At 39.7% G+C, this 19,557-nt stretch overlaps 1 protein-coding gene across 1 annotated transcript in view; it reads right to left on the bottom strand.

Annotated features, from left to right (window-relative positions):
- The window catches only part of COL9A1 (collagen type IX alpha 1 chain), an 83,230-nt gene that overhangs the window by 36,367 nt on the left and 27,306 nt on the right, over window positions 1–19,557 (bottom strand). Inside the window, exons 11-20 of the mRNA XM_065888667.1 lie at window positions 15,630–15,683; window positions 15,330–15,365; window positions 12,666–12,689; window positions 12,246–12,299; window positions 10,867–10,920; window positions 10,199–10,231; window positions 9,408–9,464; window positions 7,945–7,998; window positions 3,316–3,369; window positions 1,943–1,996 (exon numbers count right to left, since the gene is read on the bottom strand). Coding sequence (XP_065744739.1) covers window positions 1,943–1,996; window positions 3,316–3,369; window positions 7,945–7,998; window positions 9,408–9,464; window positions 10,199–10,231; window positions 10,867–10,920; window positions 12,246–12,299; window positions 12,666–12,689; window positions 15,330–15,365; window positions 15,630–15,683 — 474 coding nt within the window. The remainder of the gene's footprint in view (window positions 1–1,942; window positions 1,997–3,315; window positions 3,370–7,944; window positions 7,999–9,407; window positions 9,465–10,198; window positions 10,232–10,866; window positions 10,921–12,245; window positions 12,300–12,665; window positions 12,690–15,329; window positions 15,366–15,629; window positions 15,684–19,557) is intronic.

Raw genomic sequence — 19,557 nt, 5'->3', positions numbered from 1 at the left:
ATCATCGTGAAACTATCTCTGTCTTTGTTATCTATTGCACATATCGCCTCCCTATTTTCATTATAAGAATCAAAATGTGATTTGAAAACAAAAATATGGGGTTTTCGGTGCTCTCTACATATGCTGCATGACAAGACACACTCCCTTGTTTAAAACTTCTTCTCATCTACCAGGGGAACGAGAAGACAGATGGGCACCTGAAGTGAACAAGCCATCTCCTGACGAACAGGCTTGCGAGGAGGAGATGATAAAAGAAATGGAAAACAGTCAAAAGGGTATTGGGTAAATGTCAGGCCAAGAAAACCAGGTGGACGGTGTCTGCAGTAAGAATTAAAAATTAGAAAACCTTTGCTAGACGGTTCAGACGTGGGTAGAATCAAAGAAAGAAGCAGAGGCACCACAGAGCCTTGAAAGTCTCTGATCCCTAAAACTAGAATACAGCAGAAGGCGTTCTCCTTCCACCAGTGAAGAAGACGTTTGGGAGACCTGAAAAAGCCCTTGAAGTCGTCACTCACGTTGCCTGGTGGAAGGAGAGCCAGCCTTCGAGTTATAGAAATGGCTTGGACGCTGCCCGTCTCTCTCCCTTTCTCTCTCTCTCTCTCTCTCTCTCTCTCTTATTGCTGTTCAACACCAGCTCAGACCCAAACTGCTGTTACTAGGTAACCACTCCGCAGGTCTGAATTCACCAGAAGAGCTTTTTTCTTTTTAATGAAAGCAATTTGACAAAAATCAGAGGAAATGAGAAATTTTGAAAAGTACCCAGTAGCAAAATACCTCAAATAAAGAGCATATCAAGAACAGTAATTGGTTTCAAAGTGAGGGTCACGTATTTTAGGAAGTGATTTAAACCCAGAAAAAGCAAAAGTCTGTGTATCAGCAACTTCAAAATAAATGGGATTTATTTTTTAATAACAGACGAGTACACACAGAATGTTACTTAAGGAAACATGAGTACAGAAATGCAAAATATGTTTTTAAAAATACAGTGTTTTTAGAAAAGAAACCGCATTCTATAGGAAACAGAAGAGGGAGACGGGCACAATGAGAAAACCTAGACAGACAGAGAAAGCGGCTGAAAAAATGAAATTGATGGAATTATTCATGAAGCAATTCCTTCGATCCACAAAAATGTGCATCTCTTTTCTAAAAAGGTTGAATTTCATTTACTGAGCACCTACAATGTGCCCGTTATCCTTGTCTGGTTGCTAATGAAAGACTCTGTGCTTCCGTGCAGAACAACATGAATTAGCCTCAGAGGTTCTGCAGAGGGTGAGGCGAGGGTCAGGAGGGGTGGTGGGCAAAGAGCCCCGTTTTTAATTTTCTGGAGCCTACAAATGGGCTTTCCTAACAAACTTTCTACAAAGTGCTGACCATTTCCTTAACATCTGAGAGAAGCTAGACATGCCCCCTCCACTCATACACACACACACACACACACACACACACACACACACACACACGCACACACACACACAGCAAGAAAAATATTTCTGAGCTCATCATGGACGTTCAAGCTTGCGTTGTTATTGCTTCTTCTATTCACTCAGACAAGCCATCCCTGCCCTGCCCTGCCCTGCCCTGCCCACCAAGGGCAACGCGTCATCCTCTGCTCCACCTCTCCATCCTCCTCTGCTTTTGCCGGGCACTCCAGGTACTGTGTCAGTGTTATCAGTGTCAACTACTGATAAAGAAAAGAGATTAAGCGAAACAACCCTGCTTACTCCTATTTACCCAAAATAATTTAAAATATATAATAATAACAAGTATCCTATGTATGACTCATTTCTATCATCTACGTTTATAACAGAAAGTAAGAACCCAACCAAACATCTACAAAGCACCAAGTAAGAAATAAAAAGTGACGTTAAAGATAAGAAGTTATTTGAAATGGCCCCAAACTTAAACATTTATGCATTTTGGTAGTGTATCATCACCATCTTACTTTTTCCCCTTTGGCCCCAGCTATGCCAGTGATGCCTCTCAAACCTTGGGCTCCCTGGAAATGTAAAAAAGAGAAGGAAATTCTTTTAGTTGAAGCACACATTCTTTGATGTCATCACAAAAGCTGATCGAGAAGGATGTTATCATAACCAAAGGTAACACTGAGAAAAAGTGACATTATATTGCAGACAAACTTTCCTGGTTTAGAAGAAAAATCCAAAAGGAATTCTTCTGATGTTAAAACCCTTTTTAAAAATTCTGAAGACTTACACAAATCTGGAATCGGAACAATGACTGATGGCAAAAGAGTAAGTATCATTAGCATCAAAGAATCTTGCTAAAGCCTTTGACTTTTAACTCACACAGAATACACTGCCACTTTTGCCTCCTTCATGGTTTGTAACGTGGTTACGGGTCACATGATCGTGATTTTAAACTTTGGACTAATTTTTCCCCACCAGTGTGTGCCATCCAAGGCAATAGGTTCCCAGGCAGCCCACAAAAGCTTCTTCCTATAAGTGTAGCTGGGGTCTCCATCATTCACTTGCCATCACTCTACATTACACCATTTCTACAATAAAAGGCATTGTGAATTCCAATTTGGGGCAGGAGGAAGCCATCTCCTCCCTTCTCGGGCACAGGAGTGGGTAATCCTCAAAATGAGGGTGCATGGTGTCGATCCTAGGACCCCCTTCAACACTGAGTGTTGTCATTCTTGACTGTCTGGACCCACAGCAGCAGGGCTCCAGAAACAGATGCCGTAGAGATGCTCCCTGGGGAGAAGCAGCGGGCAGACGCCCCATCAGGAAAGCGGGGTAGCCACTTCCGGGCAACTTGCTAACTGTCCACAATGGCTTAGGATAAAGTAGCTCTAGGCCAGTCATTTCCCCGTGCTCTCACTGGAGAAAAGGGGGCATCTCCAACTGTTTGTTTTACATCCAGGTCAGTCCCGGTTCTCTGTAGATCAGTTAGGAATGGCCTGAAATACACATGGCCAGGGTGATCCAGTCAGGACACAAAGTGAGATCTGGCCAAATCAGAATAAAGCCACTCATTCTTGTGGGACTTATTTTCTGACTCTGAAGGTAATTCAAAAGAGAATTCCAGAAATATTTGGGTCAATAGCAGAGACATGAGAATGACATGTGTTGTCTCCCGAGCTCGTGCATAAGTGTTCCAAAAAGCATACTTTTTACAAATCTTGCATTCCTTGACAGATGCTGTATATTTAAAAGATGAAAAACTGTGAATTTTACAGAAATATTTTGGCATATCCTCTCCCAAACCCCAGAAGTTCAGCAAGCAGTAATGATATCCTCCAAAGACCAGCAGGGTCCCACAACATAGTTAAATATGTTTCTAAAAATACTTCACCGGAGGTCCTTGAGCTCCAACCTGTCCAATTCCACCCTGGTCTCCTTCTTCACCCTGAAAAAACAGAGAGAAGGGCACCAAATGCTAATCCAGCAAATGGACACTGAAATGGGCTCGGTCTAACTTGGCACGTGGTAAGTTCATCTGGCATCTCCTGAATTAGTCTACTATACTTGCTTAAATTATTTTATATGAGTAGTCCATATTAACTGCAGAACATTCAGAAAATAGAGATGCATATAAATAAAGTCACCCAATCCCACCTTTCCACTATAAACACCAGTAATATTTTGGATGCTATCCTTTCAAAGCTTTTCTAAAGAGAGAGAGAGGAGGGGAGGGAAAGAGGAAGAGGGGGAGAGAGAGGGGGAGTGTATGCATTCATGTTCTAAGTATGTGTGTTGTGGGTGTATTATTAGGAAAGTGTGATCACACTATGCAAACTTTTCCTTAAACTATAATATTTTAAATTATGATTTTCATTTTAACTTTTTCATTATAGTTTTTGTACCATGCACAGTTTGTTTTTTAAAAATTGTACTTAAATCTAAATCTGTCTTTTCTTCCATGGCTTCTACCTTTGATGGTGCTCGGAAAAGCCTTCTCTGACATCCCCAAAATATATAAATATTCATCTATATTTTCCTTCTAGTAATTTTATAGTTCATTTCTTACATAGAAATTTTTAATTATCATTAATTTATTTTTATGTAAATATAGAGTAGAAATCTTTTTTTTTCCTGATAACTGGCACTCTATCCCATATCATTTATTGAATAATAGATTCTCTCCACCCAGGCTGAAAAATTCATCTTTAATGTATGTTAACTTGATAAATATACTTGTTTCTGGACTTCCTTCCTATTCAGCTATACTGGTCTGCTGTATGATGTTGTCGATACCATAACGTTTTAATTATCGAAATTCTATAATACGTTTTAATCTCAGGTTGGGAGAATTCCTTTACCCTTATTTTTCATTTATAGTTACTTTTATTTTCAGATTTTCTTAAATGTTTACCCTTCCACATGAACTTTGGAATTGTTGGGCGGATCTTCACAAAAACACTGCTTGCTTTGTATTAGGACTTCATTAAATTAATAGATTATAGAGAGAGAGTTAGAATCTTCACAGTACTGCGTCTTTCCATCTCAGAACTCAGTGTATCTTCATATTTAGTCAAAACGTTTTCTTTTTCTTTCCACCAATAAAGTTTTGTTCTTTTCATTTTGTTGAATACTTCTTAAGTTTGTTCTAAAGTATTTTGACCACCTGGTGGCTATTGCCAATGGAATCTTCTTCCATTATGTTTTTTAACTAATTATTGGTTTAACTTTTTGATACTAATTTTATAATCTCTGATATACTTTAAAATGTTAGGATATTCTAAACAGAAATCCAACTACTGTTTCTTACAGAAAGATTACTTTATGGACTCTGGGGAAAAAGTTATTTTCTCTCTGACAAAGGTTTTACTTTTCACAGTAGATATACTGTTTTACATTTTCTGTGGTAATGAATGACTTAAATTGTGAAATTCATCATGAGAAACATTCTTAGTTTTTGATATTTGTTCATGATGGTAGATTAAAATCCAGTTCTATTGTTTATTACATGCTTCAATTCACCCATTTTCTTACTCCACATGCTATACTTTATACCTAGAGATTTTTGCACACACACCCACAAAGAAATACAAAAAATTTAGTACCAGTGTTAATATAGAACATTTGGGCATCTAGTGCAAAGAACTAGGCTATACCTAAATAATTTACACTTGATTTTTGAATGAACTCTGAGAGTCTTACATAGTGGATCTTTGTCTCATAATTATATTCAGATTACATTCCGTCAGAACATAAGATTGACAGTGGAGGGAGATGGTCCTAATGGGAAAGCCAGTGAATAAGCTAGTTTATGGAGCGGATAATCAACACATGTGTATGATTAAATACTACTTGTATTTCCCCATGTAAGTACAAAAACAACAGTGATTGTAATTTTTCATTAGCAGGTTTTGGGGTATTTTCCCACAGATTCTTGATAAACCTTGGAGTACTGTATTTGACTGAAATATTTCACCAGCAGATGAATAGCACACAAAAACTAACCAATAACCACAAAGCTAAATGACGAATTTAGAATAGCAACTTAGTACCGTTTTACTGAAAGATGTTTGACTATTCATTCTTATCTTTATAAACAATTTTTATAATCTTCATTAATTAATTTGTAGAGTAAACTCAAGGCAGAACTGTGAATCTGAAAGCAAACTTCAGACCCCTATAGTCTCATAATTCTTCACCTTTCTGCTTTCAGTTTACAGCATCTATTAGCCCTTTCAAGTTTCATTGTTCAAGGAGCTATCTTATCTTCATAGGCCGATTTTCAAAGACACCACTGAAAGTTTTAAGTGACATAAACATGTGAAATAAATTAAAGGAGTTTTCAACAACTTTTTTTTTTTTTTTTTTTTTTTTTTTTGCGGTACGCGGGCCTCTCACTGTTGTGGCCTCTCCCGTTGCAGAGCACAGGCTCCGGACACGCAGGCTCCGCGGCATGTGGGATCTTCCCGGACCGGGGCACAAACCCGTGTCCCCTGCATCAGCAGGCGGACTCTCAACCACTAGCGCCACCAGGGAAGCCCTCAACAACTTTTAATGAAAATTTTGGCCAGTTACCCAACACACCAAACAATTTGCAGGTTCCCCAATGAAGACCAAACCAAATTTGAAAGTCCAGATCACTAACTTGTATAGGTCTCAAAAATGCTAGTTTCATGGGAGAGTGGAGAGACACTCTGACGGACAGGTCCATTCCCAAATCCCATGGGATGGGGAAGCGGAAGTTCCCCAAAGAAAAGAGGTCACCCCAAAAAAAAGAAAGGGATGCAGGGCATCAAAAATAGCAGAAGTCTACTAAATCTGCTTTATTATACATATTACCTCCTGAATATTTGGTGTGATTTAATATTCCTACACACTTGTTTTTGAGGTTAGATCATAGTCTATTATATGGATATGTCATACTTAATTTAGCCATATTGGACATTTTTCATTTCTGCTCCCTTAGCGCTTAGAATAAACCCTGGCACATAGTGGGTACTTAATAAATATTTGTTGGTTCGTTTAAATTACAAATTGAAAAATTCAATGGAGGAATGAGCACACAGAGAAATTTCCAAAGTACTTGATTTTTTTTTCTGTTTTCTCCAATTTGACATCAAGAACCCAGCTGTTATATGCCAGATAAGTGAAATGCCTTAACCATTCAGAGCCTAAATAATAAAAGACTTTTTAAATGAATGTTCATACTGTAATAAGGTACTGGAAATTGGCTTATTTATCCTCATTATCTGAGATTGTTCAACAGCTTTATCTAAGGAGTTCAAGAATATTAATGCCTGGGAATTCCCTGGCGGTCCAGTGGTTAGGACTCCGTGCTTTCACTGCCGAGGGCCCAGGTTCGATCCCTGGCCGGGGCAATAAGATCCTGCAAGCCCTGCGGCACGGCCAAAAAAAACGGAATATTAATGCCTGCCTGAAGGTATTAATAAATTGCCTCTCAAGCTCTTAACTTCTAAAGAAAAAGACTTCTGCCACCCAATAAAGGTGTAGAAGGACATATTCAACAAAGTCGAGAAGACCCACATTGATAAGAACAGTTTGACTTTGTAAAATATTATAGAATTAACTGGAACTAAAATTCTACCGTACAAGAAGTCAAATTCTTAGTTACTCTAAAGAGATTTCATCCTAATGGATGAAAAGAAAAGGCAAATAGGTCACCTTGCTTTAAATTTCAGCCTTGGATTTTCTGTAGGACATGCCAGCCCCAATGCAAGTTGTGCTGTGGATTTCAGTTTCTACCCAGAATATAATATAAGTGCCAATTGCTAACCTCCAGATTACTCAAAATCTAAGTTACACTGAAATTAGGTCAGAAACAGATAAATTATTTCAGAACTTAAGATGAGAGGCTATGAGCCAATTACCAACTTCCCCGTTTGCTAGTCTCAGCAACACTTGTCATAAAATTTTACTCCCGTCATAAAATTTTGCTTAGTGGAGTGGAACAACCAGCTAGAATAACACTTGACTATCAAAACCATCAAGGAAAAGTGCTGAGTGTGTGTGACTGATTTGAAAAGAAAAGGGGTAGCAATACAGGAAAGAATGAAAGTGTATGACGCTTTCTTTGTTCTGTTTTTTGTAACTGAACAATGTTAGAATATGATGCTTAAACAGAATATTGATGCATCTACTGAGAACTTGTTAATCATCACTGGAAAAGGAAGGGTAAAATAGTATGCTTTTATTATCCCTTATAATTCTTTTTTTTTTTTTTTTTTTTTTTTTTTTGCGGTACGCGGGCCTCTCACTGTTGTGGCCTCTCCCGTTCTGAAGCACAGGCTCCGGACGCGCAGGCTCAGTGGCCATGGCTCACGGGCCCAGCCGCTCCGTGGCACATGGGATCTTCCCGGACCGGGGCACGAACCCGTGTCCCCTGCGTTGGCAGGCGGACTCTCAACCACTGCGCCACCAGGGAAGCCCCCTTATAATTCTTTATAATGAAAGTGATCACGACCTCCTAATCACAATTTTCCCACTAAATATTCATTGTCCTTACCTTGTGACCTTGTCTTCCAGGTTCACCAATCTCTCCTTTAGCCCCTTTATGACCCTAACAAATGCAAAAGTACGTAAGTACAGAAATAAATAAATAGACAAGCAAACAAACGTGTTGAGTTTGGCACAGAAAGTGGTCAGAAGGCTCACGAAATGACCTTGCTCCCCCCAAATCTACGTCCATAGGCTGCTAACAGTAAGGTTATGTCAGAGAAATGACAGCCTTAGAAGACCTTAATAACACCTTGTGGGCTACATGACCACAGTATATAATAAATATCAGTTTCAGTTAATAGACAAACTCTGTTCGAGAATAGCAAACACCCCGTTACCTAGTTCAGCCACTGGGCAATGACTCACTGCCAGCCGGTCCCTAACCCTCCCCCCCTCAGCTCCCTCCCACAGTTGGGCGAAGGGCATGGAGTCTTCTCCAGCATCAGTAACTCGCTCTCCAGAGGTGACAGCTGACACACCCAACGGGTTACTCTCTGCTCTCTGGAGGCTCCCCTGAAAACCCTCTGCTTCCTCTGTGCCCATCTCCTTCCTGGAAGCAGAAGAAGGGCTTCCCCAGACACACGACTTTCTGCCTCTTCTTGTACACAATTTAAGTGCAGGTGACAAGCTATAAGCGGCAGCCCGTGAAGGTTGCAGAACATGTGCAGAAATCCTCATCTTTCACTGTCAAGCCACCTGTTCTAAGTATATGTGCGCTTCGGGTCAGGGACATGGGGCAAGTGTGAAATAAACATTCTGAAATTAAGTCTGTCAGAGCTTCCTTCCTCAGAACCTTTCTTGTACCAAGGGTGCAAGTCTCTGTGAAAAACAAGACACCAAGCCAGGCCCAAGTCTTCTGCAGTTATGGGAACCCACCAAAGCTAACCTCCACGAAAATCACAGTGGGAAACCCAGGGCCTTGGAGCCTTTGAGATCTTTGGCAGAACTTCCCTGGTCTGGACTAGAGAGAGAAAGCCATTTAACCCCAGCTTTTGGTATTTATTTATTTTTATTTTTATGGGCAATTTTGAAGTAGCTATGATGGCAGAGTGAGAGAAAAACACTTTTGGAAAGTCTCTTTTCTTCTCTATTTTGCACAGTTTTTCCAATTCTTTTTAACTAAAACAGTTTCACATACATCATGTGTACCGTCCCTGGCCCGCATCTCTCATCACTGGAGCAAACTTCTGAACCTTCATTTGGTGTTGTAGGGTCCCTCCATCCAGTACATTTCACTGGTATTTCTTCCCTGAACAGCACTGAATAATCAAGCATCTGTGTCTGTCAGGGTACCAGCGGGAATCTCCAGGACTGTATAAGGACCACAGAATAAGCGACACAGACTTGCCTAATCCATCAAAGTGGGCACTCCACACCAGAAAAGCCAGTGCTTCAAGGAAAGGCTCTACTTTTCCTGTGGATAATACTCAAAACAGAAAACAGAATACAGCATGGAAATTATTCTCTTACCCTCATGCCCGGCAGGCCTGGATATCCAGAGCGACCCGGTGGACAGGAATTGGGACACTGCCAGAGAGACAGAGAGACAGTAAACCAGAGCTTCTACTTTATGACAAAATGGTACCTCCTTTAGGAGTCCAGCTACAGAACCCCAATTCAATTATATTCATGAAATAACTCTGACTACCCCCTTTCCTTTTTCATTCTTTTATTTTTAAACTCGGAAATACTCCTAGCTTACAGAAAAGTACAGAGAACATAACAAACGCTTCCCCCACGTATCCGCCACCCAGATTTAATGTGTGTTACTATTTTGCCATATTTACTTCAGATTTAACTTGTTAAAGAAATAAAATGATTGCAGACAGGCCACTGTCCCAGGACCTGACCTCTGTCCCCTCCCACCTGCCCCCCACTCCAACAGCTCTGTCCTGAGGGTCACGTCCCCCCAACAAATGGACCAAAGCTGCATTTAGTGCAGTTTTCCTACATCGTTTGAACATTAGTCTATAAGTAAAACAAGTCTCAGAGCGGATTGCTTGACTTCTGGTGAAAAAGCATGTCTTAGTCATAAAGTAAAAAGATTATGGAAAAAAAGATATTTCTATAATGAAAAACGGTTTTTCTGAGTGTACACAAGCGACCAGTTCACCAGTCCGGCCGACTGCTCTGCTATCTGAGTAAAGTAAAAGACAGAAATACAACATTCCAGTGAGGTCATTTTCAAGAGAATTCACCTTTTAAAGAGAATTCCTGGTCTTTGACCTAAACTGTACTTTGTTCAAAGGAAAACGTCTTACCAATGGATCTCCATCATGAAAGCCAATTGTTCCCTAAAGTAAAGAAAATACTAAAGTTAAGAATATAGTGAAACATTTTAATTCAGACTACTAATAACAGAAAGTTCACTGGACAAAAATACAATCAATGTATTTGTTCAATAACCTATACGGAATAAATAGCGTATAATACGCTAACATTCTAAAAACTTGACTTGGCCTCTTCTGCTTGGAGCAAACTAAATTGCAGTAGATTATTTCTTTCAGGGGATTGAAGGGAAATAAAATGAGAGAATAGAAAATGTGGAGAACTCTAAATCGTAAGTTAAAAATAAGGATAATCTCCTAATTAACTGCATTTTTAAAAGTACTTAACTGTGCAAATCCTTCGTAAAAACGAGTTCCTTTGAAAATGTTCCCTTTATACGTCCAAGTTTTGAACATTTGAGACATCACAAGCCTCAAAGCACCTCAAATACAATGAGTAAACCATTCCCCGTGAAAACCATCTTTTAAATTATTGTGATTTCTCTACTATTCTGGCCTAAAAAGACCATGCTCTGAATGAGTGAAAAAATCATAGCCATTCTGGAATTTTAGGACAACGACTTGATTTAAAGGTACTTCCATTTCTGGTTCTTTAATCCCAACTCTCAGACACAGAGAAATTCAAGCTTCAAATAACTTACGCTGGGTCCCGGGGGACCAGGGGGGCCCGGTGGTCCTCTTCTCCCAGGGTCACCCTAAGTTATTTGAAAATTGTGACACAGTGGTTATACACACGTCAAAACATAGTGCATAAAAGTGGTGAGGCATGAGAAACTGACATTCCTAGAAACCCTGCAGAGCTCAGCCTGCATGGACCTGCCACCAAAATCGATGGGGGACCCGCAATCCAACTACCTCCACAAAACCAGAAGAATAAAGGACTTCCGGTCTCACCAAAGTAGTAAGACAAGGCAGAGGGAGACTTGGGGGAAAAAAGCCAGTCCTTCTCTATAGGATGATCACTTTATCTACTCTGCAAACAAACTGGAAACACTACGTATTTCTCTAGTTGATTATCAGGGGAACCAGGACAGCCAACAAACTGGAAACACTACGTATTTCTCTAGTTGATTTTCAGGGGAACCAGAACAGCCGACACTGCTGATGCTGCCCAGCCAACAGCAGCAAGGAAGGCTTGCGCCTGCCTGAAGCTGCAACAGGGAAGGTTGTCACCTCTGCAGGGCCAGCCACCCCTGGGGCTCTTCACCCAGAAGCTATCCCTCGGTCTGTCACTGCACGCTCTTGCCATTGGGACGGAAGGTCAAGATGGCTAAATTCAAATGAGCCATTCAGATGAACATGGAGTCCAGTTAGACTTATTATCCAGAGTTGACTCCTGGCACATCTTTTCCTTCCTAATGTTCTATCATAAGAAGTCAAAAGCATCGGACAATCAATTTTACAATCATTTCATATTCATTCGTCATTCACTAAATAAATTTGTCAAAGAGTAGCTCCTACAGACTCTCCGTGGATTTACTATTATCTATCGTTCAGAGAACGTCAGTGATTCAACGTTTTTTGAATGTTTATTGAATATGAACATCAAACACATTACCAGCAATTTCTCCCATGAAGTTCAGTCAGTTCTTTACTGACTAAAGTTAACTTCTGTCAGTTCGATTATGATTTCATGATCCTAACGTAAGTGTACATGGTAGTAATTTTAGACTATTCACTTCATTTCCTGCAGAGAGACTAATAAAAGAGACACTGGACCCCAATCCTGGCTTAGAGTCCGTAAAACGAAGGTGACACTTCTCCACTTGATCACTAATTCTGTAAGTTGGGAAGAAAAGTTTAGCTGAAAACTTCGGAGAAAAAATTTAAATCACTCTACAAAAATGAGGGAGCATGATCACCCTGGTCTTCATCAATATTATAAACTGGAATGAAATTCATCTGCCATTTCTTGGATTTGCAGGGGGAAGCATACAGCGAGGGCAATGAGCCTTCCCTAGTAACATCTTCCGTTAAATCAGCAAATGTCTACCAATGCGCCGTGTGCGCGTGTACTCACAATTGGTCCAACACGGCCAAGCTCTCCGGGGAGGCCTGCTCCCCCAGGAGGACCCTGCAGTCATCAAATTAAAGGGACACGGTGATTTACGGATGCTTTTACAATCTACGACAAGTGATATCAAATACGATAAACTGACTTAGAATTACGTATCTGTGCTAGCTTTGGTTTCCAAAGAGACGACTCATTGGACCAAATTTTAATTACTTATATAGAAATTAATTAAATGAACAGAAATTCCTTAAATTAATGAAATACTTTTAGCAGAATAGGGGTGCTGTCATAGTAGCCCCCTAAGATCATTCAGGTAGGACACTATAAACGCCACTGGGTACAGTGTTAGCTGGAGAGTAGGGTCGGGATCTGAGAAATGGGCCGTTTTTGTAGACTATGTAAAACAAACCAAGAGATAATACTTACAGGAGGTCCAGGAATACCACGGCCCTAAAAGATTAAAATAAAAGTTGTTACGGTACGTGACCTATACTTAGTGTAAATACAGACACAGAGATAACTCAGTTCAAAAATAAACAATAGGGAACTAAGATCCCGCATGCCACAGGGCAACTAAGCCCACACGCCACAATTAGGGAGCCCACATGCCACAACTAGAGAAGCCTGAGTGCTGCAACGAAGAGCCCATGTGCCGCAACTAAGACCCAAAGCAGTCAAAATAAATAAATTAATTAATTTAAAAAAATAAATAAAGTTTATCACTAAATAAACATAAGATGTTCATTCTACAGAAAGGACTGGGTAAGGAAAAGCAAACACGGCTCTACTTCTAAAGGAAGAAATTTGCTTCAGCTCCTCAAATATTCTTTTGATGTCTAAGCTAACCAGTAATATTTTTTCCAAACATTTTTTTAAAGAAAACCAAGATACCGTTACTCACAAAGAGGCACAACCAGACTTTTTCTTATTCTTTTCCATTGTAGGTTATTACAAGATGATGAATATAGCTCCCTGTGCTATACAGTAGGTCCTTGTTGATTTTCTATTTTGTATGTAATAGTTTGTATACACTAATCCCAAACTCCTAATTTATCCCTCCCCCTCTTCCCCCTTTAGTAACCATAAGTTTGTTTTCTATGTCTGTGGGCCTATTTCTGTTTTGTAAATGAGTTCACTTGTATCATGTTTTAAATTCTGCATATAAGTGACATCACTTGTCATGTTTTATAAGAAACCTACATTAAAAGCAATACAATACTGCTTTAAAGTTTCTAATGTGATATTTGGAAGTTCCCCAAACTTCCTCTCCCTAGTTTAGGGGAGAACTTCCTAAAGTTCTCTCCCTTTAGCACAGAGAGGCGGGGGAGAAGAAAAGGGTTTAGAAACACACCCTTCGACAGGTAGGGCTACATGCAGACACCAAATCCACCAGATACTGAAAATGAAACGGTGTCACTCACGAAATAACCTCCAATGGATCCTAATTTAGTATGCTGAATTTTATTTTAGAGCTGGTCACCCCATCTCACACTCCTTGACATTTTCTATCTCTTGAGCAACACCGAACTGCATGTAATCAAGGGTTGAAGCCACGCCTTCCGCAGCCTCGCAGCCTCGATTCCAAGCACAGGGCCTAGTACATAAGAAGCTCTAACTCTACGCTTGTTGAACTTAATAAAACTGAGCATCAGCTACCTAGAGCCCCTATTCTCTCTATGCTTTCCAGGGTCAGTCTCCCGGCCTTGGGTTTCCTCTCCTCTGTTGGCTTGAATCCCTTGTATTCATAACTGTCTCTGATACCATATTCCTGATAGCTTATACTTCCAGACCTCCTTTCCTAAAATATCCTTATATGAAGGACCCAGTGGAATCAGTGTACATCCTCTGATAATGATATTATTTTTTTAACATCTTTATTGGGGTATAATTGCTTTACAATGGTGTGTTAGTTTCTGCTTTATAACAAAGTGAATCAGTTATACATATACATATGTTCCCATACCTCTTCCCTCTTGCGTCTCCCTCCCTCCCACCCTCCCTTTCCCACCCCTCCAGGCGGTCACAAAGCACCGAGCTGATCTCCCTGTGCTATGCGGCTGCTTCCCAGTAGCTATCTACCTTACGTCTGGTAGTGTATATATGTCCATGCCTCTCTCTCGCTTTGTCACAGGTCACCCTTCCCCCTCCCCATATCCTCAAGTCCGTTCTCTATTATTTCTAATTATTCAGGCAGCCACAACAAGTATGAATTTCACATGGGCAGTCTGTTTTAATGATAAGTGGGACTTTTTTTAAGCCATTCTTTGAAAAATTACTTCTATTTGAACATTTTAATATGTGGATCAATTTGGGGAATAAATGTTCTGCTTGGCAATATGAAAGTAATCAATAAGTTATTTCATTATCAGAGACCTAGAGGTTTGATAAATTTCACTAAATCTAAAAAAAAAAAAAAGGCATCTCTATAAGATGTTGAGCTCTGAGCTGAAAATATGGGAGAAAGGCCAGGAAGATATTCACTTCTGCAGATGGACTTATAATGGAAAAGTTGACAGACACTGAAATAAGGCAAAGAAAACAGTGAGAATAGAAAACAAGGAGGAAACATACAGATTCCTGACAAGAACAAAAGAGGAATGAAGAGCAGAATAGAAAAAAAGATAGCAGCCTGAGATCCCAGTTCTCTTGTAGACTGAAATAACACAAGTCTGCCAGATTGTACAATGCAGAAAAAGACTTGCCAGGGAACCAGGTGGGTGATAATATCTGACAGCCAATATTTCATTAGGGATAAAACCAGTTGTGAAGAAAGTGGTGTGATGCCCAGGTCTAAACACTGAATACTTAGATTTGCTGTTGTTATGCAAGAAACATTTTCCACCAGTGGGGACAGAGGGGGGGATGTCTATTGGGAAACGCTACCTGCAAACAGATGTATGTATTTTACACCCTACATTCAAATTGCTCTAAAATTTCTCTACTCCTAGTCAGAATGCTTATCACAGCAGAAGAGTCATAAACTCCTTTGTGATGTGTATTACGTAGAAAACGACATTGAAAAATTTCATAGTGGCAGAATTTTACCTAAAGATAGGAGATTATCAACCACGTCACTTTACATTTACTTACTGGAAATCCACGAGGTCCCGGCACGCCAGGTTCTCCCTAAAAATAAAAAGAGCTCCATTGTACTTAGCTTTTAGCAGAATGAATATGTAAGTATGCAAACTGGGTAAATATTGAGATCATCACAACACTCCATCTTGGTGTTTGGGATGTAATTTAATTCAACTGAAACACGATTTTAGTTGAACAAGTGTATTTCAGCTACTTCACAACTAATCTGTCAGTTGATATGGAAACACCACAATGAAATTATGCTTCCACACTTAATGAATACCAGCAATTAATACCAGGTGACTAACTTACCTTCTGTCCTCTCGGTCCAACAGAGCCAGGAGATCCATTAGGTCCCGTTAATCCCTAATAAAGCAAGATGATGTTAAAACTAATAGAGCATCCTTAGGCAAACCACTAAGTGGATAATTTTGCTTAATTTGTTAATTCTATACAGGATGGTTACCTATGTAAGGTACAAATATTTGTAAAGAAATACCTTTGCATATTCTTTCTGAAAGCTAATGTTTAAGATCTGCCTGTTAGTCACTTTCTGTTGATAAATTCGATCCTATTCCTAACTTCCTGCTAAATGCATTGTTTATCACAGGGTTCAATAATTTAGTACTTTTGTCTCTGCTTTGAAAAATGCAGACTAACGGTTACAGTGTTCTAATAGGTAAGTCTGATAGGACGACAGGTCTTGTCTCTGCCATTGAGCCATATTTATGTACCTCCTTGACTTCGTTTATAAAACAAAAACACTGTATGTCTCTGTAGCTTTTGAATCACGTCTTGAGAGTTAAAATGTTCCTTCGCTAGTAATTAAAACTAATCCATCGCATTATTGCCTTAGAGCCGTCTAAAGCTCTCTAGTCATCTTAGCAATGATGACTGCTTATGGAATACATTAACTTTTAAATTTGAATCACTTGAGAGCATGTATGTTTCTAGGTTATTTCCCTTAGTAAAACAGCTATCATTAAGTATACATTTACATGTGTGCCACTCAGTATGTAGAATTTAAGTCAGTTACTGAAAATTAATAGGGAAAATGAAAATGTTTGGAAGTGATGCTTTAATAACCGCTTTAGCTTTACATATGATGGTTATAAATGTGTTTCACAGTAGTTGACTTAATAGATATCAAAGCATGATAACATTACATGTACATCCAAATTTCCACATCAGGTAAAGATGCATTTTTTTTTTGTGGTACGCGGGCCTCTCACTGTTGTGGCCTCTTCCATTGCGGAGCACAGGCTCCAGACGTGCAGGCTCAGCGGCCATGGCTCAAGGGCCCAGCCGCTCCGCGGCATGTGGGATCTTCCCGGACCGGGGCACGAACCAGGTCCCCTGCATCGGCAGGTGGACTCTCAACCACTGCGCCACCAGGGAAGCCCGTATTTTTATCTCTGTAATTTTTTCTTTACTTTTAGATGTTGTCATTTATAATGTAATCTTGAAGGGAACACCTTGCTAAAGATAAATATGTGTATGTGTATCTATAGATATATACATACATATATGTACATATACATATATGCATGCATATACAATATAAATACCTTATAAAACCTATACATTATCAAGATTTTGAAAAAGGCTAAAATGAGACTAATTGAGGGATGGATTCCTTGAAAATATGAAAGCCCTACTTAAAAATAATCACCAAAATCCATATTTAATCTGTCATAGTCTGCATAAATATCAATAAAATGCATTCATGTAGCTTATATAGAAAACTATTTCACTGTCACCACTTTTACATTTCTCTACATCGATTAATTTCCCTCATAACTCCAAAGAGTGAATCAAAGGGAGTAGAAAAGAATGAGTTGAAAATGTTAATTACTGGAAATTTACCAAAGAATAAAGTTATTAAACACACACGGAAGAGTTCTGGACGGGCTGAGATTTTCAATCTCCCCAGTATAACTGGAATGCTGTAACTTGGGAACAGGTCCCAGCATCTTAGTTGCTGAGCACCTATGGTAATGGAACGTTGGCTTTTGTATTTCAGCAAACAAACCATTCCTGCAGGGGCACTCTGGTAACACATATGGCACATGGGTTTTATAAACCTCAGGGCATGTCCGACGAATGGGACATCTAATGTCCACTCTATGCATATACCCTCCAAGACCAATCCTGGCCAGTCCCCACACACACAGCCAGCTAACCATCTCAGTGATTGAAGTAACTGACAAGCTATGGTATATGGTAGAACTTCAGCTCCATAATAAGGAAGCAGAATGGCTGGATACCCTGGAGGCTGCTTCCAGTCACTTCTTACGTATACTGTCTTCCACAGACATGATAAACTATGCCTAATCGCTAGGAGGCTCTTTGAATGAATGAAAACATATTCTGGTGTCCGATGATCCAGTGAACTCTTTTATGAAATAGCCATGTAGAAAAGCATAAGCTCCATGAGGACAGGACTGTGTCCATTACAATCCTAGCACATTGTCCCAACATCTAACACACACTCGGTACACGACTACTGAATAAATTACTTTGGGTGTTGGGTGGAGGGATTTCACACCTGTCCTTCCACATCATCTTTACTTCCGGTTCAAATCCCACCTCTGGCACTTAATTGCTATGCAACCATGGTCAAGTTGCTCAACTATATGTAGCCTCAGTTTCCTAATCTGTAAAATAGGTATAATGGTAATATCTACCTCATGTGGTAATTCTGAACATTCACTGGGATATTACACACAGAGTGTTTACAACAGTGCCTGGCAGAGCGGACACTGAGTTAATGTTAGCTGTTCTTATCACCATTGTGCGGTCAGACTACACTAGATGCTAATGAAGAGTTCACATGAAGTGATGCTTCCTGCCCTCTGGGAGCTTAAGACCTCATTCAGAAGGGGTTCTGCAAATAAACAGGCAAAAAGTTCTAGGTATTAACCACGGGCACTGTGCTTCACAGCCCCCCCCCCCCCACATTTTTTTTTGCTGCCTGGCTAGTTCCACTTACACTGACCTTTCAGAGTAGTTTCTTTATTACTCACTATTCTAATCATATAACATCTGTCTATCAGGGATGATAGTTGTATACATTCAGGGGATGTTCTAACCTCTTTCCTGTAAAAAGTAGCATGGCTTCACTATAATTCCTGTACTTCATTCTAATTCCTCTTCTCTGTATCTGAGACGGATGCTATACGAGTGAAAAAAAAAATACTACTTTACAGAGCTCACTAAGCATGCCACAGCAAAAGTGCCTATAAGAATATAAGTTATGAATGATAACAGCACAGCTGTCCTTTGGGAGCAGAGCTTACATCCAAGCTCTGACCTCTTTAATTTTACACGTCTATAAGGGAAAAGAATCAACTTACTAAAGCCTTAGCAGGAAAGGAGGGATTTTATATGGATGCACATAAATCTCCTACAATTTACATTTACAGACGCACGCATACAACTCCAACTTGCAATCATTCTTATTTGTCAGAGAAATGACTAGAGGAAAATATTGCCAGCAGCAGAAAGAATTGCTGTCATATGAATGCTTATGAAGATTAAGTTCTATACGGGACGATATTAAAGCCAACTGTGTTCTGAAACTTCCTGCCGCTGTCCGGCAGAGCACACCAGCCATCAACAGTAATTTCCTTCCAACATTCCAACCACTCAGCTCAAGAGACCCGACGCGTAATCCCACAAGACTAGCTGCCATGACTCGTTTACCTTTTCTGTCACAAATCCACTTGATTCAGGATAATTACCTTGAAGCCATGTTCCTTTCAGATCCCTCCAAACACCATCTGATTAACCATTTGTTAACATTACCAAAAAATACAGCTTTGCCATGAACCAAGGTTGGAGGGTTCGGGTCCCACCACTACACTTAGGTTCACCTACCAAGAAAGATAACTTACGCTTTCCCACTTACTTAGCTCTCAAGCCCAGAGACAAACAGCAAACTCTGATCCAGTTTCTGGTATTTCATTAGTCTCAAGGTCTATTCTCAATTTAGGGTAAAAGGTCTGTTTAAAATGTCAAATGTGTCAAAGAGTGGAATAAAAAAACTTTTCAGGTCAGGATTTTGTAAGCTGCATATGGCTCCATTTCAAAATTTGGCGAACATGAAACTTACACCAATATTTACAAGTAATTATAAAATATCAATTAAAATATTTTTACTATCCATTGAATTTTTAATATCATATTTCTTGGTTGGTAATTCAGATAACAAAAATTCACTATCATTCTTTTTCTCCCT

Source organism: Phocoena phocoena, chromosome 12, assembly GCF_963924675.1.
Source record: "Phocoena phocoena chromosome 12, mPhoPho1.1, whole genome shotgun sequence".
NCBI classification, from domain to species: Eukaryota; Metazoa; Chordata; class Mammalia; order Artiodactyla; family Phocoenidae; genus Phocoena; species Phocoena phocoena.
Note: the sequence above shows the minus strand (reverse complement) of the source record. Positions and strands in the feature narration are given on the sequence as shown.